This window comes from Rattus norvegicus, chromosome 10, assembly GCF_036323735.1.
Source record: "Rattus norvegicus strain BN/NHsdMcwi chromosome 10, GRCr8, whole genome shotgun sequence".
NCBI lineage: Eukaryota > Metazoa > Chordata > Mammalia > Rodentia > Muridae > Rattus > Rattus norvegicus.
In genome coordinates, this window is record NC_086028.1 from 57,618,403 (window position 1) to 57,645,003 (window position 26,601).

General features: G+C 48.0%; 1 protein-coding gene across 4 annotated transcripts in view; it reads right to left on the reverse strand.

Moving 5' to 3' along the window:
* Positions 1 to 26,601, reverse strand: part of Spns3 (sphingolipid transporter 3) — a 54,806-nt gene that overhangs the window by 5,607 nt on the left and 22,598 nt on the right. For all 4 annotated transcript variants that reach the window (XM_008767857.4, XM_063269633.1, XM_006246786.5 and 1 more), the window contains one exon: positions 1,620 to 1,685. In XM_008767857.4, the coding sequence (XP_008766079.1) occupies positions 1,620 to 1,685 (66 nt within the window). The remainder of the gene's footprint in view (positions 1 to 1,619; positions 1,686 to 26,601) is intronic.

The following is a 26,601-nucleotide window of genomic DNA, read 5'->3' on the forward strand; positions in this document are numbered from 1 at the left end:
GAAGGGCAGGGAGCTGGCTAGAGCATATCCTCCAAGCCATGAAGGGCTCGGAGAGTTGTAGACTGGGCTGCATGTGGTCAGCCAGCTCCCCCACAGTCCAGATTCTGGCTGGCCCCCAGAACCACCCTCTCCCTCCTTCGCAGTTGTGAGCACACTTCTCTTTAGCACTGCAAAGCACCTGGCTCTGCCAGGTTAATGATTCCAGCAGAGACAGACATGGGGATGCCAGGTAGCCTTCACATATCATCGGGGCTGTCATGTGGAAAAAAGGGATCACGGTTGGGGGTAAGCAGAGGAAGCTGTGGGGGGCAGGTTCAGTATGACTTGAACCGCCTGAGAGAGGATGAGCTATGTGGAGGGCGGCTGCTCCCTCAGGCTGGCTCACTCACCCCACTAGGGAGGTAATGATTAGACCTTTTTATGGGCAAGGAAACTGAGGCCCAAGGCCAGGCTGAGTCAGGCCTGGAGCCTAGGTCTCCGGTGCAGAGGGAGGGGCAGGGAAGACTGGCTATATCTAGTGATGTGTTCCTTAAGGCCAAAGACAGGGCTGAGCCTGAAACATGGCAGGCAGTGAACATCCTGTCAGCAGTGCTCAAGCAGACCTTGTTGTCGATTAAATGACATACATCCCCATGGTCCTTCCAAACCCAGATTCTAGGACCCCAAGATAACTTTAGGAGACAGAAGTGCCATGGGAACCTCAGGGTCACAATAGGAATCCTACCCATTAACCCCTGTGCCTGATACTGGGCTAAACCTTCTACAGGTTGTCTCTTCCTCCACTCTCACAACAATGGTTACTAACATTCCATCCCCATTTTCCTTATCAGGAAACAAAAGCTCAGAGATACAAAGCAACCTGCCCAAAGTCACGTGGTTCTTGAGTGACATAGGGCAGAAGCAGGCTGACCCAGGGTTGTCTCTGCAGAGGACTCTAGTCCGAGCCTCTTCACCAGAAAGCTTTCTACCTGTGGCCAGGCCACCCACAACCCTATACCCAGTGCTAGACTGTGCCAGTCTGCCAGGAGACAGCAGGAGGTCCCTCAGTGTCCCTAGGCTTAGGAGCCCTGTTTGTTATCAATTAGGGCTCAGACTTTAATAATGTTCAAAGTCCTTGGGCCTCCTCAGAGGCAGCTGAGAGGCTGAACACAGGAAGGAGCTGGACTGTGGACCCCGAACCCATGTGGCAAGAACATCTTTAGGTCTCATCACAGCCCAGACGGCCCTTCAAGTACTCCATGCGGTGGGGTGGGCTGGAACCAGCAGGCTTTAGAGGCTAGTGCTCTAAGTCCAGCATCTCTTTCTGTGACTCTAAAGAACAGGCCAGGGAGCCCGTTCACTAAGAAGTAGTATGGCAAAGAGTGAAAGAAGACCTGTGTGCCAGTCCCAGCTCAGAGCTTTGCCACTGTGTGACCTTGGTGCAGGTACCAGCCCTTTCTGGGTTTCCATGCTTATGTGCAGGGATGAGATAGGAAACGCTTGAGAGTGTTTGAAAGGGAATATATTATCTACAGAAACTGTAAAAAGTGACCCTTAACCCCAGTCCCAGGGCCTCTGAGGTCCTTCCCAGTCCCCAGGCTACTCAAAAGTGCCAGGACCAACATGTAACCCATACCTACCAACAGGATATCAGCAACTACTGCCCAGTTGCAAGACAGAAGGAGCTCCCCCAGGGCCAGGAACACCTGTGGACAGAGTATGGCCTGGATGACTGCCCCCACCTCAGGCACCCACCCCTCCCACAGTTCCTCCTCGATTGTGCAGGGGGGAAACTGAGGCTCCCCCAGAGGAAGGCACTGAGACCCCCAAGATGAGCACCATGTCTGAGAACTCTGGTTCATAGCCTCCAAGACCCAGCCCTTGGGGGGTCATCCAAGGAGGAGGAAACATCGGGACTACCAGAGCATTTCCAAACATGAAGACTCAGGACAAGAAGGCCAAGGTCTCGGCTCCACCACTTTCTGTTTGTTTTCTCCGGAGGTCTGTATATACCACTAAGCCCCCCAGGAACCTCTCAAAAGGCTTCTCTCAGGCGTCTTTCTCAGACCCCACCTCCAAAAGCAAGCCTTAGCACAGCCATTGTGCAGACACAGGTAATTTCTAGCCAAGGCCAAGACTTTTCTCAGGTCATAGCTGGTCCAGGACAAGGCCAACCAGAAACACAAAAAGCTTCAGGCCTCTCTCTGGTGCCACCCTCAGCCTACTACTGGCCTGTCTTACCCAGCGTTCTGTGCTGTTTTACCTCGTGCCAGAGGATTAGGGAAATCCTCATTCCCCTCACTCAAGAGGAGCTTAATGAAGCAACCGAAGAAAGAGGTGGAAAGGCTCACCTCTCCTAGCTCTGGAGAGCTTATTGCCAGGGTGGAATTAGTCATTCCTGGAGTCACGGGGCTATGCCCAAAGCAGCACAGGCTTGGGAACTCAAAGGCTTGATATCCCAAAGGCAGAGAAATGAACAGCACCACCACCAGAAAGAACACCTAGTGCATGCCAGGCATCACTGCCCCATACCCGTCTTGGGCCAGGTAATTTGATAAGGTTATCATCATACCCGTGTCACAGATTGGATCACCAAGCCCAAAGGCCACTTTCCAGAGATGCCCTCTCCTCTGTGTCTGGCTTGTACATGGTGAGATTGGGAAGGCCTATGGCCTCAAGAACTCTCAGGGGCTTCCAGTGGCTACTGTGCTTTAAAGGCTGATGGGGAGAACTAGCTGGGGAGGGAGTCCTAGGCAGAGGTGACCCTGGCAGATACACAGGGGCAGTCAGAATGAGATAGAAAGATCTTCAGAAGCCCACCAGGCAGAAGCCCCAAAACAATGCCTGGCAGACACCTTTTGTGAGCCATGGCAGGAGGCTGGAATGTGCTGCCACACTGGGTGGGGCAGGAGAACAGCCCGATCTGGTGAGAGAAGAGCAGAATAGAGGCTAAGCAGCTCCTGTGATCACACCACCCAGCCCAGCTGCCTGTGGCTGCTGCTTCTGGCCCCGGGTACCCTAACTGGGAGGCCCTTGAGGTCAGGGTGGGTCTCCTTCTAGGCCTAGGACAAAGGCTGGGCAGCCACAATAGTGGGAAGCAGGAAGTCACTGGTGGGCAGGACTCGGGTGAGGCCCAGGCAGGCCACAGCCCTGCATTCCATCTTGACAGGGCCTGTCTACCCAGATTCTGGACCACATGAAAGCCTGGCCTAGCGCACCTCCCCTCCCCATGGTGTCCTGTCATCCGTGCACCTCTACCTGGGCCAAAAGCCTCTCCTCCCCACATACTTCAGCCTCCCTCTGTGTCCTCTCTTCCTCCACACAGGCTGGACCCCCATTACCACAGGAACATACCCCCTGTGTGGTGTTACCCTTACCTCCACACCCACAGGACATCCTGAAATGTACCTTTTCCAGCTGGACTAGGGTGGATCCTGTCCCAAAATAGAGCCCCTTCAGAGGGAGGCTGCAGCCACAATGGGGCCTTTCAATGAACAAGCTGCCTAAGGATGCCAGGTTCCCAGACATACCTGGAAACAGGCTCTCTGCCACCAAATCCATCACTCTACTTGTGGCTTTTAGGGGCAGAAGGCCGGTGGAGACAGCCTGCCTTCTAATCCCATAATTACAGAGGCTCTCCAGGCAGTGAAAGCCTAGCCTTCTGGGCTCAAGGAGTGGCATTGCCACAAAGGGTGGGACACCTGCTTGGGGACCTTGGGAAGGTCCCCCACACTCACCTTGGGGCCTGGGTTTCTCTCACTGCACAGTCTGGACAGACACTAACATACCATGCTTCTGCAGCTGGAAACCTGGTTATACACATCTGTACACGCATTGTCTCCACAGGTACAGTACAATACAGTCCTCATTCAATGACTTTTGTGGTACAATCAGACTTGGCTTCAAATGAAAACCAAGCAAACAGAGGCAGCCATGGTGGTACATGCCTGTAACCTCAGCACATGCCTGTAACCTCAGCACATGCCTGTTACCTCAGCACATGCCTGTAACCTCAGCTCATGTCTGTAACCTCAGAATATGTCTGTAACCTCAGCACAGGATGACATTTTCTAGTTCCATCCATTTGCCTGCAAATTGCATGATGTTTTTGTTTTTAAGGGCTGCATACTATTCCATTATGTAAATGTACCATATTTTCTTTATCCATTCTTTGGTTGAGAGACATCCAGGTTGTTTCCAATGGTGGTGAGAAAAACAGGGGGTGTTAGGTGTGGGGAGGAGGCAAGTGGGCTGGGAGAGGGGAAGGAAATTGATGTGGGCATCTCTGGAAAGAGCTGGAGATCTAGAACAGGGTAATGCTCCTGGGAGACTATGGAGGTGATGCTAGCTGAGACTTCTAGCATGGGGGATATAGAGGCTGGTGTAACCAGGTGGGACTTCCAATGAAGGGAGGGGACACCAACCTACTCACAAAACCTCCCATTCAAAATTTACCCTGCCTACAAGATGTGCAGGGATAGAGATGGAGCAGAGACTGAGGGAATGGCCAACCAATGACTGGACAAGCTTGAGACCCATCCCATGGGAGAGAGCCAACCCCTGGCTCTATTAATGATACTTTGCTATGCTTGCAGACAGAAGCCTAACATAACTGTCCTCCGAGAGGCTTCATCCAGCAGCTGATGGAAACAGATGCAGAGGCCCACAGCCAAACAGTAGGTGGAGCTCAGGGAGACTTATGGAAGATCAGGAGGAAGGATTGAGAGAGCCAGAGAGGTCAAGGACACCCACGAGACCTATAGAATCACCTGATCTGGGCCCATTGAGACTCATAGAGACTGAACCACCAAAGAACATGCATGGGCTGGACCTAGGCCCCTATATGTATGTAGCAGGTGTGCAGCATAGTCTCCATGTGAGTCCCCTAATAATTGGAGCAGGGCTGACTCTGACCCTGTTGCCCCCTTTAGATCCCTATCCCCTAGCTGGACTGCTTTCCTTGGTGAGAAGATGCACCTACTCCTGCTGCATCTTGATGTTCCAGGGCAGGTTGGTACCCGTTGTGGGGGACTTACAAAGGAGAGGGAGACGGGGGAATAGGGGAAAGGGGTATGTGAGGGTAGGACTGGGAGGAGGGGCTGCAATCAGTATGTAAAGTGAATTAATAAATAAATGGAAAAAATAGAACCAGCTCCTACAAGTTGTCCTGTTACCCCCACACTTGTATTGGGTACACCACACACACACACACACACACACACACACACACACACACACACACACACACACCACTTTTTTTTTAATTAAAGGAATGAAGCCAGGTATAGTGGCTCATACCTTGTAATCCCAGCACTTGAGAGGTTGAACCAACCTCAGCTACAGAGTGAAGTAGCATATAAAAAAAGAAAGATAGAGAAAGAAATAGAAAACAACAAGCAAGTACACCAAGGGCTGTTCAAGGTGTTTCAGCTGTTCAGCAGGTAAAAGCACTTGCCAGAGAGCCTGATGACCCCAAGTTTCATCCTGAGTTGGATACCAAAGGTGGAAGGAGAGAACCAATATCCGCAAGTTGCTCTCTGACCTCCATATATGTGCCATGGCATAAGCACACACGCACACACACACCACATGCATACTACAGACATATCCAGACACCACACATACACAAATGCACACTCATCACATGCACCACACACAAACACACATACACATGTGTCACACCACACACACACACATATATACCACACACACATATACCACACATACATAAACATACACACCACATGCACAAACATATGCCACGCACACATACATCACACATGCACATACATCACACACACCACACCACATATACATCACACACATCACATGCACAAACATATGCCACACACAAATATACATCACACACACACCACATACACACACATACATTGCACACACTACATACCACATACACATATATACCACAAATACACAGACTACACAGGTGTAGATATAGATTTCCAATTTTGAAGAATTTGGTCAACTGCTTATCTCTCAGGTCCAAGTCCCTCTTGGACAGCCATATAACCTCACATTGACATGTCCCCTAACTTTCTTTCCCTCATCCCCTCCCCATCACTGTTCCTGCCCAGTGTGGCTGAGCCAGCTAGGACACAGACACAGATCAGCTGTCCTTAGACTCAAGGAGGCAGGCAGATCCCAGCGCCTGCTGACCCTGCATGACTCCTCAGTCTGCATCGCGCATCAATCTGTCTCCTTCTGCCCATTGCTGATGGCTTGATCCAAACCTCTCCGGTTTCTTGGGCCTTATCATCTCCCCAACACCTGCCTAGAGAGGACTTCCAAAGGGGAAATCTGATTCTGCTTTGGGCTTCTCTTCGGGATCTGGTGGCTTCCCTGTACCCTGACTTATTTCCTGATGGGTAGGAGGTCCTGGGAACACTGCCCAGGGCCTGAGAAATGGCCCTGTGCTAGAGAACTCCTGACCTCTGACATTTCATCCTTGAGCTGAGCCAGTGACAACCGGTATGTATGTCTGGCTTTAGTCATGCTAGCCAGAGAAGCTTGTACACACACAACCATGTTTACACTGCCAGTTATCCACACACACCAGATGCACAAGCAACAACATAAACATACATGGACTTCTGCACCTACAGTTACATATATGCAATGCCTCATACACATGTATTTAAGCTTTAATACCCATGCACACACACTCAAAGTCTGAGATACACGCACAACACTCACATATCACATGTATACACACAGGAAGGTAGCAGAGGAGATATATAAAACATGAAAACAGTTGTGGTACTAGGTATGGAATGCTCTCTGTAAGGTCCAGCTGCTTAGGAGGCTAAGGGAGGGGACCATTTGAGCCCAAGAGTTTGAGCCAGTCTGAGCAACATGACAAAATCAAAACCCAAACTACACAATGCATGCACAAATTAGTACTGGTGTTCGTACAGTCACAGGCTGAGCATTAGCTGGAAAGCAGCCTACTATGTACCCACACATCACTGTGACACAATGGCCAGCAAGTCAGTCAGTCTCTCTCTCTCTCTCTCTCTCTCTCTCTCTCTCTCTCTCTCTCTCTCAATCTGTATGTATCCTTGCACAAAACATACATGCACTCATACCTTCACACCTGCACGACTCTCGGCACACACATAGGCAGAAAGATGAAGGGTACATCTTGGGCAGGGTCAACCCCCAAGAACCTGTATCTTCAATCTGACCCCACCTCAGCCTTCAAATTGAGCACTGACTAATCCTTGATGGAGAAGTTCTAAGACTCACTGGGAAGGAGAAGGCCACTGTCCCCTCTGGACTCATGGTACGTAGAAAAACTGAAAGAATCTTTCCCACTTGTGTAATAATGCCACACTCAGCATGGCCGAGTCAGCCAGAACAGACCCAGAATATAGCCTGGCCACCAGTAAGCAGCCATGTGGCTGGCATGCTCTACCCTGAGGCCGGCCAATCTGTAATGGCAGGCACTGGCCTGGGGGGACAAGGGCACTGACTGATCTCCTGAGTCCATCAACCACCCAACAACCTGGTAAGCTGGCAGCTAGAAAGTGAAACAGGAAGCTCCCAGGTCCTCCTGGGAAATCCTGTCAGGGTGTGAACTTTCTCGAGGGGCCATGCACAGAGAGACACCTGCTGGATCCTAGCAGGACGGTAGGTCTCTTTAAGCCCCACTGAGGCAGTTCTGAGGGTGGGATGCTGGTTACTTAAGCCCAAGGAGCAAAAAGCAAAGAGGCTTCTCCCAGAAGTCCTGAAGGGTGGTGTTGGGGAGTGTGAGGAGAATTCTGAAGATCTGAGGTACCATTGCTGGCACTAACCCAGGAGTCAACCCTCAGATGACCAGTGACTGCAGCTCCAGTGGACATATTCTGGCTGATCCCAGACAGCCTTGGGAGTCCTCAAGGCACAGCCACCTCAGCCAATCTTAACTGCCCCGGGGATGTCCGTGCTGGCCCTGCTCCATTCTACCTTGGGTAGGGAGCAAATTCGATGTTCTGATCACGTGTGAGTTGGAAAGTGTCTGAGCAGTCATCTGGAGCAACTCCCAGGTAAAGACGGAGGCTCCCGAAGCCAAAAGCAGTAAGTCAGGGAAAAGAGTTTTTACCAAAGACAAAGAACAAAAATCCAATGAAATAAACATTAAATACTGGCAGGCAAGCAGGAAGGCAGATGATTCTGCAGTGTGTGCTGCTCAGTGTCCTCCCCAGAGCCACTCTACAAAACCCTCCTCACTGGAGGAGATGCAGCCTAGAGGTGTCCTTCACAGAGAGCCAGTGGGACAAGTGGCTGCAGAAATGGGGAGAGTGAACTTCCCTATCCTGCCTCCACCAGCCAGAAGGCAAGCCCCCATTCCAGAAGGGGATGCACCCACCAATTACACCGAGGAGCTGTGCCGTACACTGCATTTACCTAAATCCCGACTCGGAGCAGAGCCCAGGTGCTCTAACAAAGACTCCCTACTACCTGGTCCCGTAATTTCCTCAGGCGACAGAAAAATCTATAGAGCCTAATGTTCAACTCAAAGTACAACCCTGATGCAGGAGAGGACAGCCACAGAGAAGCCTGGGCCAGAGTCAAGAACTCTACAAGCACAGTCAGTGCAGTGTCTGAGCAGGGCTACCCACACCCAAGGTAGGAGAATGTGAATTGGACACACCAAGGGAGCTATGCAGACATATAGGAGGGGAAGGAAGGAGGAAGGAAGGGAGGAGGGCAGGAGGGGGAAAGGAGGTAGAGAAAGAAACAGATAAGGGAAAGAAAACAGATAGAGAACGAGAATACAGAGACTGAAAAAACATTAAAAGAGAAGTTAGGAAAACCTTGTCTACAGCCATACCACCCTAATGCACCTGATCTCTAGTAGGAAGGACAGGGGGATAGAGAGATGGCTCCATGCTTAAGGGTGCTCTGTTCTTCCAGCACCCAATCAGACAGCACATAAATGCCTGACTCCAGCCCCAAGGGATCTGACACACACCCTCTTCTGGATTGCATGGGTACTGCACACATGTCTCTCACATACAGCAGGCAGTCACAACATACACAAAATAAAGATAACTTTTTAAAAAGAAAAGGAGAAAAAGGACAGCAAACAAAGGGGGGAGGGGAGGAAGGAGAAGAAGTGAGGAGGGAGGGAAGAAGGGAAGGAGGCAAGGAAACAGGGGAAGAATCCAACCTAGAAGGCAGATGGTAAGAGAAGGGACACAGACATTCTTTTTTTTTTTTTTTTTTTTTTTTTTTGGTTCTTTTTTTCGGAGCTGGGGACCGAACCCAGGGCCTTGCGCTTCCTAGGTAAGCGCTCTACCACTGAGCTAAATCCCCAGCCCCGGACACAGACATTCTTATAATTATTTCAAACTACAGAATAATGTAAGAAGGATATGAATCCAATACAGAAACTGCTTATGGATAAAGTCAGCGCTCAGTAGGATAAGACATAAAAGGAGATGACTTACCTAACGAAATATTACTAAATGGAGAAGGAAAACCACAAACAACATCAACGTGGAGCTAATACAGTGAAAATAACCGCATTTCCTGGTAGTTGCCAAGAGGACACAAAGAAAAGAATTACAGAAATGAATGACATGGAGGGTGGATGAGGATGAGCAGGGCTCTAGGTCTAGGAAGGTAGAGACATGGTATTAAGGAGGGGCCTGCTCTTAGGACCAAAGATTTGGGAGCCTTCTCACATTTCTTCTCCGTTGATGTCTTTTTGCCTCATCCAAGTACCAGTCCCAACCATGATTCAGCACAAGGAAAAGAAAATGGATAAGCCTAAGAAACAAAGAGATAAAATGAGGAAGGACTGGCTACTGATGCTTGCAGAAGGAAAAGCAGTTGTGACGAACTCTGAGGTGTTGTGAAGCACCTGCCTTGGGCATACTTCCTGGCTGTGAGGAGTAGCCTCCTTAAGTCCTTGCCCTGTGGTCAGAACCCCTTCCCTTAGAGTCAACTCTACCTGGCAACTTGCTTTGAATTAGTATATTACAGTAAAGGGGGTGGGGTAAACTTTCTGTGATTGGGCTATAAAATACTGTCTCTCCCTTCTTAGTCATTGTCCTCTATGCTTTGATGGAGCAAACCACTAAGTAAAGGCAGCCATTCTGATAGAGAATATAGCTCATTGGTGAAGACCATGCCTATTTTGCCTGAGGCAAAAAATCCACATTAAAAAACTGAAAGGCAATAACTAGCAAGGAAAGGGGGTTCAACACCCATAGATGTGAATCCTGCCAGTAACCATTAGTGATCCTGGCAGCCTTCCCCAGCTGAGCTTGCAGTCGAAACAACAGACTTTGAGCTAATACCTCAATTGCACCCTTGAGAGAGACAAAAACCCAAGTGACCCACATAGACTCTGAGGCAGCAATGCTTATGTTACACTTCTGTGTTTGGGAGTGATTTGTTACACAGCAATAGAGACTAATACACCAACTAAGCTGTTGGATTTCAAGAAAAATTAACGAAATATCTGGGTACCCACAAGGGGAAAAAGGATCAATGCTAAGGATGTTTTGTTTTGTTTTGTTTTGTTTTTGCTTTTCCAGTGGGGTTTCTCGTGTAACAGAGCCTTGGTTGCTCTGGGCTCACCTTATAGACCAGGCTAGTCTCAAACTCACAGTGCTACCAACATTAAGGATTTTAGAGATCAAGGTGGGTCATGGTAGCATACACCTTTAATCCTAGCACCTGGGGAACAGAGGCAGGAGGATCTCTGTGAGACTGAGGATAGCCTGGTCTACTTAGTGAGTTCTAGAACAGCCAGAGTTACATAGTGAGAGCCATCTCAAAAAAACCCAAAAGATTAAAATTTAAAAAAAAAAAGGGTGGGGGAGCTGGGTACCAGGGCACATGCTTATGATCTTAGTACTTGGGAGGTGGAGGCAGGAGGATCATTAGTCTGAGTTTGAGGCCATTCTGGGCTGTGTGATAAAGAGACAGATGAGAGGAGCACAAACTTTCCTAGAAGCATTAGGTTTGGCGCTACTCACAGCTAAGCATCATAAGAAGACAATTCTGGTAAGCACTGTTAGGGATGATAATTTGGGGTCTGGAGAGAGGGCTCAATGTTTAAGAACACTTGATGCTCTTTCAGAGGACCCAGCTTTCTCAGCATCTGCATGCTGTTTCACAACCATCTGTACCTCTCTTTGCTGGGAGTCTGATGCTTTCTTCTGGTATCCATGGACACCAGGCATGCACATGGTATACATACATATGTTTAGGCAAAACACTGATACACAAAAAATGTTTTTTAAAAAAAGAATAAAAGAAAGAAAGAATTTTAACTTTGGTGCTTGAGTCATGGCTCAGCCTGAATTCAGATGCCCAGTATCCATGTAAAGAGCCCAGTGTAGGGGCTCTGAGTACAATCCCACTACTCCAAAGGCAGAGCTGGGGGAAACCCAGGGGTCTTGTTGGAAAGCCAGTCTAGCTGAATCAGTGAAGTTTGGGTGCAGTGGGAGAGCCTGTCTCAGAGGGTAGAGAGCAATAGAAGAAGTCATTGGATATCGACCTCAGGCCTTGCATGCACACGAAAATGAATAAATAAACGGTATATTTAGGGAATGCTAATTTTGTGATAATTCCTTGAGATATGCTTCTTGATATTTATTTTCTTCGAATAAATTCAACTACTGGCAGTAAGCCACTCGACTTTTTGAGTGACAGTTGTCAGGTCCCTTCCCATGCCTGGCTGCCTCCGTCAGGAAAATGTCAGCCAAGAAATCCGTTAGCAAACAACAGCCCTCCAAGACAGCCTGGACATATTTGAGTTTTGTTTTTGTTTTTGTTGTTGGTTGACCTGATTTAGTTTGCTGTTGTAGTTGGGGAGATTGTAGGGGGGCTCTCTGATAACCTTGATATGGGTAGCCAAGGATGACCTTGAACTTCTGATTTTCCTGGCTCTATGTCCGAGTGCTGGAATGACAGATGCATACCCCTATATTCAGTTTATGTAGAGTTAGGGATCAGCCCCTCTTGCATTTTAGAGACACACTCTACCAATTGAGCTACATTTCCAGCCCTGGTTTTCCTGTCTGCAGTTAAGATATCGCTAGGTATCTCTGACTGGCCTAGTAACGCTCTAGTCAGGTGACCTTGAACTGACCCCTTCTGCCTCAGCAGTTCTGAATGCTGGGAGTAAAGATATATACAACCGATCATTTTAAGTCTTCCACTACCACTCTGAGAACATTTCATTTCAGCCATAATGACCCCTGAAACTATGAGTGAGGACTCCTACTCCAGAATGACATGGTCTAGTCCTACTCCAGACAGCCTGGATCACAAGCCTGGGAACTCCAGATGCCCTGGCTTCCCCTGGAGCTGTTCTCTCAAGCCAGGAAGGAAGCCCATGACAACGTTGGCTGGGCCTATAATTGATCCACACATAAGGCCTTTGGCTGGTAGAAGATGAAGGTGTGCTGAGGTTGAAGTACATTATAACACCACATTGGCATCCTATAGCTATACCACGATCCTATGCTGGCTATATAAGGCTGTTTGGCTCACTCTGGGAGACACTCTCCCAGGCTACCCAGTGAAGTTAGAACACAGGCCCATAGAAGGAGTCTTACACGGTCTTTTCTTGCTTCCTTGCCTCTATAATGGGTAGACTGAGCAGGTAGCATAATGGCTGCAGTGATGGTGGCAGCAAGCAGAGGCAGTGACCAAAGCTGTACGGTGGCAGGAGAATGCTGAACAGTTCTAGGAAATACCAAGGGCAGAAACGGTAGTGACCACAGGTGGTGTGGACAGCGAGGGATGGTGGAAATACAGAAAAGGCAGAAGCTATAAAGAGCCAAAGATTACAGTCGTAGAGCCATACACCCCCTAAACAGGTCCAGGGGCTAGCAAGCTTTAAAGCCAATGGTTTTAGTACTCCAAGCTTGGGAGCTACAACACTAGCTGGCTGCTGCTGATTGCTGACCCTCACTGTCACTTTAACACCAAGCATTTCACTTGGTGGGAGTGCCTTGCCACTGGCAATCAAAGGCCAGAGCAATGTCCCTCCAACCTGAGCAGCTACAGTCATAGGTCTCTGGCCTCTCTGGACTAAAGCTTTAAGCTTCTGAGCTTTCTCAGCCTTCCTAATTCTGAGACTCTTTAATACACTTCCTCATGCTGTGGTGACCCCCAATCATAAAATGATTTTTGTTGCTATTCTATGACTGTAATTTTGCTACTGTTATTAATCATATTGTATACATCTAATATGCATGATATTTGATGTGTGATCTCTGTGAAAGGGTCATTTTTACCCCTAAAGAGCTCACAACACCCATTTTGAGAAATGATGTCTTAGAGCTATTAGTCTGTCAGCCCAGCCCCTAAGCCTGAAGAACCCAAGGGCCAGGGACTAGCAGTGTAGGAAGAGGTGGTTCTCGTGCACAAGTGGTTTCCATCCGAGTAGAGCAAAATTAATGAGACTCTGTTTCAGAAAAAGAAAAAACTCAACCATTTCAACCCATTGAACCCAGAAATGCATGCACTGAGGAGGTGACACAAAATAAAGGAGTCAGTGACAGAGAATCTATATACGCAGACTGATAATGAGCACCAGCCTCATTTGAATATGGGACCACTGTCAAGCAGCTACTGGGATTATGCACAGAGAACAGATTGTGGATGTTATAACTCTAGAAAATGTAAAAATAAAAAATAACAAAACTTGGAAGGTTAGGGAGAGAAGGAGGGGAGACACAGCTGGCATTCTATTTCATAGCTGGTCTTCAGTAAATCCAAATTTCCACAACTAATTTGAATGTAATGCTTTTGACTTCACCTCAGTTTCTGTCAGTCGAAGTCACATAAGCAACGTACACTCTGTGCTTCTGTTTCTGGGAGGTGTCTAGCAGGAGCAAGCTATACAGACAGGAGGTCCACTGGTGGTTGCCTAGGCCTGGGGAGAAAAAGGAGGGAAGGTATGGAGGCGGGGAGTATCTGGGTTATTTTTGATTGTTGTGGTAAGACATCATGACCAATGAACTTATAGAAGAAAGAGTTTATTTTGAGGCTTACAGTCTCACCAGGTGAGAGTCCATGACAATCTTGGTGGAGAGCATGGCGGCAGGCATGGCCCTGGAGCCATATCTGAGAGCCTACACATCAAGACAACAACCATGACACAGTGACAGTTAACTGGGAATGGCATGGGCTTTTGAAATCTCAAAGCCCACTTCTGGTAACACACCTCCTCCAGGGGCCAGGGAGTAGAATGTAGTACTTTGAGAATAGCTCCCGTAGACTCATATGTTTGAATACTTGGTCCCCAATCAATGGAACTGTTTGGGAAGGACTAGGAGGTGTGGCCTTGTTGGAAGAGGTATACCACTGGTATCTTATCACAGCAATAGAAAAGTAACTAAGACAGTGAGTGGATACAAAGCCGCTCTCTGGGGTGATGAAAAGGCTCTGAAGTCAGTGCAGGGGCTGGGCATAGATACAGGCATCTGGTGTCCCTGGGAGGCTGAGACAGGACAGTCATTTGAGCCCAGGAATTCAAAGGCAGTCTGAGCAACATAGTGAGCCCTTATCTCCAAAGGGAAAATTGATGTGTGAATGATCACACAGCTCTGAATACACAGGATACCACGAGGTACCCACTTAAAATACATGAGTTGTGTGGTGTGTGAATTATATCCAAATAAATCTGTTCCAAAAATTACAAAGTGGACCTGTGAGATGGCTCACTGGGTAAGGGCCCTTATTACGAGGGCTGACAATCTGAATTTAATTCCCCACTCCCATAGTGAAAAGAGATAATAGAGTCCTGCAAATTGTCTCCTAACCTCCACATGAATATCATAGCACCTGCACACACAGGCACATGCATACATGCATACACAAAACATAGATAACAATGCAAAAAAAAAACCTGCTGGAGAGGTGGCTCAGTGGTTAAAAGCACTAGCTGCTCTGTCAGGGGATCTGGGTTCTATTTCTAGGAACCACATGGTGGCTCACAGCAACTCCAGTTCCAAGGGACCTAACACTTCTGGCCTCCGCAGCCACCAGATACACGCATGGTACACAGACATGCATCCAGAAAAGCCAACCATACACATAAAATAAAATAATAATAATCTGTAAATGTTATTTAAAAATCACATGACCTCAGTATCTATCAGCATGGCTCATGCCTGCAATCTCAGCATGCAGGAGAGCGAAGCAAGAAATTGCCACATGTTTGAGACCAGCCTGGGCTTCAAACCGAGTTCCAGGCCAGCCTAGCCTGGGCTACAGAGGGAGGCTCTGTCTCAAAGTAACAGCAAAGGTATTTCTAGTGAACATAAACCTGGGAGTGAGTACAGAAAGGCACATGGGAAGGAAGCCGTCTAAGGAGACAGCACACGGAGGTGGGAGCGGACCCGTGCGTTGAGAGCAATTCCTCTCAGACATGATTTCTGATTGGCTGTGCTTAGGCTTGCTGTTTGGAGAAAGAATCTCACTGTAGTTCTGGAACTCAGTTAGAAGGACAGGCTGGCCTCACACTCACACAGATCTGCCTGCCTCTGACCTCTCAGGTTCTACCGCACCTGGCAACCACTAAATGTTTTAAGTTTCCCACAAGTAAAATATAAATGGTGGGTGGGGCTGGAAGGATGGCTCAGTAGTGAAGAGCACTGGCTGCTCTTGCCGAAGACCTGGGCTCAGCTCTTAGCACCCACACAGCTGACAACCATCTATAACTCCAGTTCAAGGGATTAAGGTTCTCTTCTGGCCTCTGCAGACATGTGGTGCATATACACACTTGCAGACCAAACACTCATACACACTATATAAATAATACATATTGTATATAATATATAATAATATATATTATACATGGAAGGTTCGTCCCATGTTATTTCTCTTCCCAAACTGTGCTCACTTCAGTGACTTCTTTCAAACTCCCAGCTTCAAGTCAGCAGCCTAAACCTCTGTCCTGAAGCCCAGGCTGGCACACGGCAGCTGCCTCTTGGCATCTGGAGTTGCATGTCCTGAGAGGCAGCTTGGGATGGTTTATCTTGACTGACTTGCTGACTGGATTTGGGATCACCTAGAAGACAGCTCCAACAATATCTGTGAGGATGTTTTTAGAGAGCTCTGACTGAGGTGGGAAGATCCACCCTGTATGTTGGTAGCACCATCCTGTGGGCTGGGGGCCGGGACTGAATAAGAAAGACAAGGGGAGGCCAATTGGTGGCACACCCACCACACCTAGAACAGAAGGTAAAGGCAGGCAGACCTCCATCACTTTGAGACCAGCTGGATCTACATAGTGAGTCCTAGGCTAGCCAAAGCTACATAGTGAGACCCTGTCCCAGCTGGAAAGAAAAAAAGAAGAAAGAGGGAAAGAGGGAAAGTGAGAGGGGGAGAGATAAGGAGAGGGAGGGAGGGAGAGAAAGGTGTGGGGGCAGGTGAGCTGAGCACCGGCATTCATCTCTCTGCTTCCTTACTTCAAGCACAGTTATCTCATCAACTTGACACCAGTAGAGCTGTCCCGGAAGAGAAACCTCGACTGAGGAAATTCCTCCATTAGACTACCTACAGATGAGACTGTAGGGCATTTCTAAATGAATGTGTGATGGGGGGAGGAGTGCATCCCACAGGGGCGATTCTACCTCTGTGAAGGTGATCCTGAGGTGTATAGCTTGTCAAGCCCTGAGGTGCAAGCCTTAATAAGCAGCACTCCCCTTGGCCTCTGTTTTAGTTCCTGCCTCCAGGTTACTGCCTTGAGAATCTGCCATGATGTCCCTCATCGATGAAAAAAGCCAACTATAAGGTGAAATAGACCCTTTCTTCCCTGAGCCACTTTCCACCGCAGTCTTTATTACAACAGGAGAAACGCCAAGCGAGACACAGGATGTCCAGCTGCCTCGTGCTTCTGCTGCATTGCCTCCCTGCTGCTGGGGAGGGTATCCTTAAACCATGAAGCAAAAATAAACCCTTCCTGCCTTAAGTTGCTGTTTTTGGAGTGACAGAAAAAGCAACTAATACACAAACCAAATTCGACATGCCGAAATTGGAACCCCACAGAACTGTAAAAACAGCCACCCTTTCCCTCCCCACCAGACGTCCCCTCAGCAAAGAGCAACTCCTTGACTCCAGTGGCTCAAGCCACAGACACGCTCTTAACTCCTCTCTCTTTCTTTTGCTCTATACCCAATCTGTCAGGAAATCCTGTGGCTCTACTTCTATAACACACCCAGAACCTGACCATTTCTCCACACTTCCTCACTAGCCAGTCTGACCCAAGCCACCGCCCTCACTGGCCTGTGTCATTGGAAAAACCTCTTCATTATTTTCCTCTCCCTGACTTGGGCACCGCCCATTCCATCTCAACACAGAAGTTAGAGAATTCCCCCTGCCCTTTTTATTTCAAGTTTTCCCCTTACCTATTTAATATTTGTGTTTGTGCATGCACGGAGGATGCCGAGAGGCATGTGTACAGACCACAAAGCCAGAGGACAATTTGCAGAAATCAGTTGCCATGTTGGTCCTAGGGATCGAACTCAGGGTATCAGGCTTGTCTGCAAGCCCTTTTACCTGCTGAGCCATCTCACTGACCCCAGAGAGAGTTCCTTAAGCTATGTGATTGACAGTTGCTAAATGGCCCCAGATAATCCTGCCACATCATGTTCATGCCTTTGCATTGTGCTCTTCCTCAGTGAACCTGGGTGGGTCCTACATCACCTCAGCCAACAGAAGGATGCAGACATGATGTCCTTCCTGGGGACTAAAGGGCTTTGCATCTTCCACTTTGGTCTCTTAGATACTGTTCTAAAAAGAAGCTGATCTCCTCTAACAAAGGATACAGAGTCCTATGGAGAAGAGCCACAGGAGACTGGTCAGTGTGGGTATTTCAGCCCACCCCAGGTCAGTGCAGCCACATGAGTGGCTAAAACTGAAAACACAGGAAACAGGAGAGAAACGGTCCTGCCATGAGAAATCACTGAAGGCCGAGGATGTGACTCAGTTGGTAGTGCTGAGCCAGCATGCACAAAGCCCCACTTTTATCCCTGGCACTGCTTAAAGTATGTATGATGGTGCACACCTGTAACCCCAGGCCCTGGGAAGAGGAGGTGGAGACAGGAGGATCAGAAACTCAAGGTTATGCTTGGCTACATTTGAGTTCAAAGCTGTCTTAGTGAGGGTCACAGTTGCTGTGATGAAACACTATGACCAAAAGCAACTGGGGAAGAGAAAGATTTCACTTCCCCTTCAACATCAGTTCATCATCAAAGAAAGTCAGGATAGGAACTCACACAAGGCAGGAACCTGGAGGCAGGAGCTGATGCAGAGGCCATGGAGGGGTGCTGTTTACTGGTTTACTCCCCGTGACTTGCTCAGCCTGCTTCCTTGTAGAACCCAGAACCACCAGCCCAGGGATGGCACCACTCACAATGGGTTGGGTCCTCCTGCATCAATCACTAATTAAGAAAATTCCCTGCAGGCTTGCCTATTGTCTGATCTAATGGAGGCGTTTTCTTAGTTGAGGTTTCCTCCTCCCAGATGACTCTAGCTTATGTCAAATTGTCATAAAACTCTCCAGCAAAAAGACCATGGGCCACATGACAAAACAACAATAGTTATAATTACTATAGTAGACTGTTTTAAGCCACTAAGTTTTGGGGTAATTTGTTAGATCACTTGGCTTGCATGGAGGACACATTCACTGGTCCTCAGTTCATATCTGATACCAAAGTCATTGTAGGTACAAGGTCCTGCATGGTCTGCATGCCCCACTTCCTGCTGTCATTACTCTGAACACAGTTCCTCCACCCTGTCTTGGCTCTACCCCCTCCAAGACACATTTCCTTGATTCCCAGCAGTTACTTTCTCTTCCCTGGAGTCCCAACATCTGCTGTTCTCCCCCAACAGTGCTGTTTCCCACTACCACATGGTTCTGTCCTTCCCTTGCTTCCGGTTAGTAATGAAGCATTCATCATAGTGAGGCCCCTTGAACCCTCATCCTATGTCTTTTCTCTTCTGTTATTTCCCCCAGGATGCATTCTTCTCTGACATATTTATCTCACTCCATATATATTGTGTGCCATTTTGTTTAATACAATCCCCCTAGTGTTTAGAATGGTGTATGACACACAGGACATACTGGGATGTACTTGATTAGGACAGGGTTCTTGCTCCTAACTAAGATGTGGCCTCAGATCTACCTCTCGAGATCTCAGACACATCAGAAAGTCCATTCCCTCAGTTCAGGAAGCCCAGCTTTGGTGGAAGGTACAACTCGAACCCTAGACTTCTTACCTGTGAGATCGTGAAAACAGAGTAGAGCTAAAGACTCACGCCCAGTGGGCTTCCTCTCCGTACGCACAGACATGCTTCCCTTCAAGGTGAAATTCCAGAGGGACCCAGAAGGTGGGGGACAAGAAGACCTGAGCCACAGCAACCAGACGATAATATCTTGTCATCACATGTTCTTTCAGGTCCTTGATCCTCTCTTCAAAGGACAGACTCTAGGGATCTGGAGAGACGACTCAGCAGTGAAGAACACCAAATGCACTTTCAAAAGGCCCAAGTTCAGTTCTCCAAACCCACTCTGGACGGCTCCTAAATGCTTCAACTGCAACTTCAGGGAAATCGACACCCTCTTCTGACCTCCTTAGGCACCCAAACACACGTAGCATATACTCATACACATACTCATAAATCAAAATAAATATATTTTTCTCTGTTTCTCCAGCCTGCTATTTTGAGCCACAAGTTAGAGTTCAAGAGAAAATATCACTTTCAAAGTAACTTTCCAGGATTGGTCATATGAGGCAAGATGGCTTCACCTAGCTAGCTATCCCTGGTTGCTAGTGCTTGGAATCTGACCACAATGTTGTGAGGGAGCCCAAGCTACACAGAGAAGGCATGGGCAAGTGCTCCAGCTAAGTTCTCATCAACTGCCAGACAGCTTGGCCTCTGGGATCCAGCCCTCCCCATCTGCCTTCTTGACTTCAGATAGAAAACACGATGCCACCCCTCCTGCCTCCAACTGAGTCTTGCCTAACTGAAAAATCTGAGCAAAACAAATGCTTTCATTGTTTTGAGTGGCCAAGTTTCATTACATAACCATGGTAGCTAGAACAGGCTCCAAAGTTCATTTACCTCCTCAGTGAGGCCACAGGTAAGTAGCCTCCCATCTTACTGCTGAGAAGACTGAGGCTTACAAGGTCAGTATCTTGCCCTAGGTCATACAACTAGGGAGTGTGGAGGCAGGAATGACAGCCTAGTCTTTCAGATTCCCCAGTGCACACTGTTTGCCAGGCCCAAACTCTGGCTGCTCCATCCTGAACACAAAGTCCACCAAAAGTGGGACTGTCAGCATCCAGCCGTGTCCTCCAGCCAACAGGTTAGCAAGGGCTGAGCCCCTGCATGAGGCTCAGTCCTCCTCTAAGGAACGAGCCCCTTTTCCTCTGAAGGGCAGCAGCCCTGGGAAGAGGGCCAAGGAAGGGGTGTGAGCCAAGACCTGCTGCGAGTGTGTCTAGATCCTAATTATCGGCCGTGAAATCCACTTCCCTTGCCAAGAGGCCCTGAGGAGAGGAAATGGAGTCCCCACACCTGCAGGTGGGCCACAGGGCCTGAACTAAACTTCATGTGCTCAGGAAGCTTCATTTCCATGGAGCACAGGAAAACTTAGTCTCTACCAATTTGGGAGCAGACACACTGTACTGCCAAAAACCCCTTCTTCCCACGCAACGTAGGTACAGCAGCTAAAGTAAGAGAAAAGCTATGTTTGGCCATATACACAGGCACACATACCCCACACAATTATCTGCAATCCCTGATACTCAAGCAAAGACAGGTAGACAAACAATACAGAAGGACACATAGTACACATAAATTAACATAACTCAATATGTATGTTCAACATATATTCAACCTGAATATACATGTGTGTAGCATTGCACACATATAAGAGCATACATACATACAACTCATTTACTAAAATATATCCACTTATGTGCATGGATACATCAGTTCACACACACACACACACACACACACACACACACACACATACTAGCATGCATGCCCATATACATACACATATAAAACAAATAAATATATTTTAAAAAGAAATAGAAAGGGGAAAAAAGCAAAATCAACAGACTTTTAAACTGAGAAAGAAAAAAGAAAAGAATGCTCAGCTTACCAAAATCGAGAGTGAAAGGGTACTGATGTCAATCTCACAGAAATCAAACGGATTATAAGGAAATCTATGCACATTTATATACCAAGAATTAGATTGATCCAGACTAAATTTAAAAATCCTAGAAAAAAATGAAAAGGACTTCTCTATACAAAAGAGGAAGACCATTACAGAAAACCACAACCAATCAAAATGCAGAGTTATGGAGTACAGTCCGAAGTGATATGCCTACAACACGACCCCTGCACCTAAGGCTCAGGGAGCATTGTGAAACTACAGGCAGAGGATCAGGGAGTTCACTGTAAGACTATGTCTCCTAGGAAGTCAGAATGTCAGAAAGCCTCACCAGCATGGCTACTTAAGCATGAGAGGAACAAGGGCAACAGTAGGCATCCTACGGTGCATGAGGAAGCTCACAAGTCCTCAGCCCTACACAAAGAGCTACAGACAACTCAAGAAATGCTGTGAGCAGGAGAAATGGTCTCCCCTAGGAAAGACCACACCAATTGCTTATCCAATACCAAATGGCCATCCCAGAAAACATGTGTCTGTGTCTGTGTCTGTATCTGTGTCTGTGTCTGTGTCTGTGTGTGTGTGTGTGTGTGAATATATATATATATATATATATATATATATATATATATATGTAATGTTATACAGACTAAGCAGGTTATATAATTATGTGTTTAAGAACACACACATGGTGAAAGTGGAAATGATGGAATATTATGATCTCAAAAATGTAAAATTTAGTTGAACTAGTAAAATTTAACTTAAAAAAATTAGTAAAACTAGCAAAACTCAGTCAAAAAGAAACAGAAAAGTCTGAACTGACCTTCAACAAGTAAATATTGAGTCCATAATCAAAAATCTCCCCCCAGCGAAAGCCCAGAACCAGATGGTGTCACTGATGAATTCTACCAAATGTTTAAAGACAAATTAACACAGATCCTTCGTACGCTGCAAAAACACAGAAAAGGGAGAAGCATTTGCTAGGTCATCCTGAGGCCAGGCCCCAGCACACCACAAAACACAGATGTGAATACACATATCCCTAATGCCCCAACATCCTATCCACACAGATACAGAAGTCCTCAACAGGCTACTACCAAGTGACATTCATCAACAGAGGAGATGAGCATACACTGTGGCCATAGGACGATACACCCCATCGTCCATACAACCAGGAATGCTAAGCACGTGGCTGTCCACCAATGCAACACTAGAGGAGCAGACATAAAGGCACAACCACTTGACCATCTCCATCCCTAAGCATGGAATCCCGCCTGATGTCTGAAGGCCCCATCAGCCTCTCTGCGCTCACTTCCCACTCTGTATTAATGAGGACCGCCTCCTTGCCATTCCTCAGACCCTCCAAGTACACCCCTGGCTCAGGCCCTTGAGAGTTGCTAGTCCCTACTCCTAGAACTCCTTTATCCCAAGTATCTACATGATTCCCACTTCATTCCTGGCAACTACAAGAAGAGGAAAATGAGGAGGAGAAGTCGTCACAGCACCTTCTTAGTGACCCTTCTGGACACTGTATAAAATAGGAGTCCTCGCTCATCCACAGACACCCTCTCACTACCTCCCTTCTCCACGCTATAGCTTTCTATGTATTTATCATCACCTGGAATAGTTTAGAAGTTTGACTTATGTATCTGTTTCTTTACTTGCTTGCTTTAAGATGGGGTCTTGGTATACAGCCCAGCCTGGCCTAGAACTCCCTCTGTCTCAGCCTCCTGAGTGCTGTGATTTCAAGACAGCTGCACTATGCCCTGCCCTCATGTATCTTGCCTGAAGTCTGTTTTTCCCCACTAGAATGCAAACTTCCTCGGGACAGAGATATTTGAGCCATTCTATTCATGACAACTGTAGCATTTGAACTAGGAAGGCAATGGCCAACACTTACTAGGCTTGAGTAAGTGAACGGATACAAACAACTTACTTTAAACTGTTCTTTCAGCAAGCGTGAAGACTCCCATATTACTCCCACATTCCCGAGAGTGTATTTGGGGATGGAGCACTGAGAAGGGAGGAACGAGAGCCAGAATTCACAAGCCAGGGCTGTGGAAGTGTTAGAATCAAACTAAGTATGGTGGGCTTACCTTTAATCCCAGCACTTGGGAGGTAGAAGCAGGCAGATCTCTGAGCTCATGGCCAGCCTGGTCTACAAATGGAGATCCAAGACCAGAGCTACACAGAGAAACCATGTATCAAAGAAGAGAGAGAGAAGAAGAAAAGAGGAGGGGGTAAGGAAAGAGGGAGGGCGGGAGGGAGGGGGAGAGAGAGAGAGAGAGAGAGAGAGAGAGAGAGAGAGAGAGAGAATATATCAGAGAGCAGTAAGGCTGTGAGTAGAGGACCAGACCCCCAGGAAGAGAAAGCCCCAAAAAGACAGTGCTAGGTTGACTCTGCCCTGGAGGCCGAGAATGATTTAGACACATTGGCAAAGAGGGATGATGAATGGACTGAAAGGGCATCCACTGGGCATGCTCTAGGAATCGGGAAGGGTAAAAGTGCAGAGGAGGAGGTGCCGACGAGGCTGTGGAGGCAGTTCGAACAGAGCTTTAAATGCTAGGATGAAGAGTTGGACCTTCTTTCAGAGAACCAGAGAGCTATGCAAGGTTAAAGCTGCCAAGGTTCATGGCATTTAGATACTTCCCAGACCGTGTAGGATGGACCGATTACAGCAAGTGAGCAGGAAGAGGAAAAGTGAGAACTGGCTGTCATGGCGGGGGCAGTGCTGGGGAAAGCTGGTAAGGCTGACAGAGGGCAGGGGAGAAGAAATGGGCAGAAGGGTGGGCCTGGGTAGAAAGGGCTTCGTGACTGAGGGCTGGCAGGGGAAGAGCCTCAGGTTGTATCTTAGGTTAACTTCTTGTAGGCCCCAGGGCAGCAGGACAAAGATGCGGAGAATGAGGGCTGGAATCTGACCATGGAGACTCGGTCCTCAGAGCATCCTGACGGCAGAGCCACTTCTGGCACTGGAAGATGGATGTCTCCTTGCTTTGAGCACCTTCCTGCCCCTCCATACTCGACCAGGACAGGCTGGAGAAGAGTTAGGGTTCTCTCAGCTAGCTTGATCAGCTGAGTCATGGTGTTACTTTTAGATAAGACTCTGCAGTCTGCCAGAGTGCGGGATAGGGGACATCTGTGTGCCCAAAACATAGCCAAGAAGCAGCCAGCCAGAGTTAAAGAAGACAGTAGCAAGAGCAGAGCTGTCTGATGCAGGAACATGCCTCTAACAAGGCCCCCACTCACCAGGGTCTCTTTCTCCTTGAAATCCTAGTCCTTGTGAGTCTCACCAGCTCTAACCAATAGACAGCAAGCATGAACACACCTATTGCCCAGCTGATTCTCTCCCACAGAATGACAAGGTCACCGATGTATCCTGATATATCCAGGCGTGAGGCAAGCATTTGTCTGTTTTACTCTTTGTTGCTTTCTCTGAGCCTCAATTTTCTGGTCTGTCAGGTGGGATAAGGAAACCCTTCCCACAACTGTGTCAAGGGGACGAGTTAGTGTCAGGTGCACCTGTGAGAGGGGTGTCAGGAAGTTCACAGAACATCTCCCGGTGCTGGCTAGTTTTATGTCACCTTGACACAAGTAGAGTCATCTGAGAGGAGGAAACCTCAACTGAGAAGATCCAGCTGTAGGTAATCCTGTTGGGCATTTTCTTATTTAGTGATTGGTTGGGGAGGGCCCACTGTGGGTAAGGACACCCCTGGTCTTGGGTTCTATGAGAAAGTAAGCCGAACAGGCATAAGAACAAGACAGGAAGCAACACCTCTCCATGGCTTCTGCATCAGCTCCTGCCTCCAGGTCCCTCCCTCCTCTGTTTCAGTTCCTGCCCTGACTTCCTTCCATGATGAACTGTGATGTGGGGGTGTTAGGTGAAATAAAGTTTTTCCCTCCCAAGTTATTTTTGGCCATGGTACTTCATCACAGACATGGAAACCCAAGACACCCCCTGAAGAGGGCCCAGGTGCACACTAAGGCCTTGGCAACAGACAAGGAGCATCTTTTTGCCAACTGCCAACCAGTGTGCCCAGGAGTAGGCTCTGTATCATGCCTGGAGTGTTTACTGTTTTCCTCTTTCTTTTAAAAAATGTAAGTATTTTATTAATAGAGGTGTTTTGTCTGCATGTATGTGCATCATGTGCATGTTGGTGGCCTAGGAGGCCAAATCCCCTGTGTGTAGTGTTATAGTTGATTATGAACCACCATGTGGGAGCTGGGAATTGAACCCTGGTCCTCTGGAAGAATAGCCAATGCTCTTCATTGCTGAGCCTTTGTGTATGCGTGTGTGCATGTGTTCGTGTGTGTGTATGTGAGAGAGACAGGCGGATAGACAGACACAGAGACAGACAGAGACAGAGTTAGCATGGTGTACAAATGACAGTGAGACTAACTCGAGGGAGTTAGTTCCCTCTCTACCAAGAAGTTTACAAAGATCAAACTCAGGTCAGCAGGCTTGGCAGCAAGCTCCTTTACACACTAAGCCATCTCACTGGCCCATAGCACATTTCTTGAAAGAGAACTTTTCTTGGAAGGCAGTGATACTACACATGCCTTTAAGCCCAGCACTCGGGAGGCAGAGGCAGGAAGAGCTCTATGAGTTAAAGGCCAGCCTGGTCTACAGCGCAAGTACCAGGACAGCTAAGGCTACACAAAGAAACCCTGTCTCAAAATGAGAGAGAAAGAGAGAGAGGGAGGAGAGGGAGAAGGAAGAGGGAAAGGGAGAGGGAAAGGGACAGGGAGGGGGACAGGGAAAGGGACAGGGAAAGGGACAGGGAAAGGGACAGGGAGGGGGAGAGGGAAAGGGAGAGGGAAAGGGACAGGGAGGGGGAGAGGGAAAGGGAGAGGGAAAGGGACAGGGAGGGGGAGAGGGAGAGGGAGAGGGAGAGAGGGAGAGAGAGAGAGAGAGAGAGAGAGAGAGAGAGAGAGAACCCTTTCTTAAATGAAGACAGAAAGAAACCAGTCAGCCTTTCTCCTTAGCAGAATACCTAAGTTCAGACTCTCCTAGACTAAGGCCACCTCAAGGGCCCCCACTGTCCTGCCCATGTTAGTTGGCATTAGGAAGTATGGGCTCTGGGGTCTGAATCCCCTTGGGAAGGTCTTGGGGTGGAGTACTAGAGGGAGCAGAGTACAGTGTGGGAAAAGGAGAGAGACCAGGTGGGTTAAAAGGACAGCATACAGGGGAATCGTGAAGGTCATGGGGGTGCCCTAGCATGGCCTACAGGCCAGGCATGTCCTGCGAGAGAGGTCACACCTGCCTCAAGTAAGTAAGGTCAGAGCCCACTCAAAAAACACAAAAGTGTTCCCAACTCTAGCACCTGGATACCTGTCACTCAGAAGGCAATGACAGAAAACAACCTATTCCCAGGTGACCCTTGTCTGTTCTGCCATCCACTCAGGCCTGTAGGAGTCAGAATCGTGGGGAGAAGTGGTATCCATGACAAAAGGCATGAAACGTGACA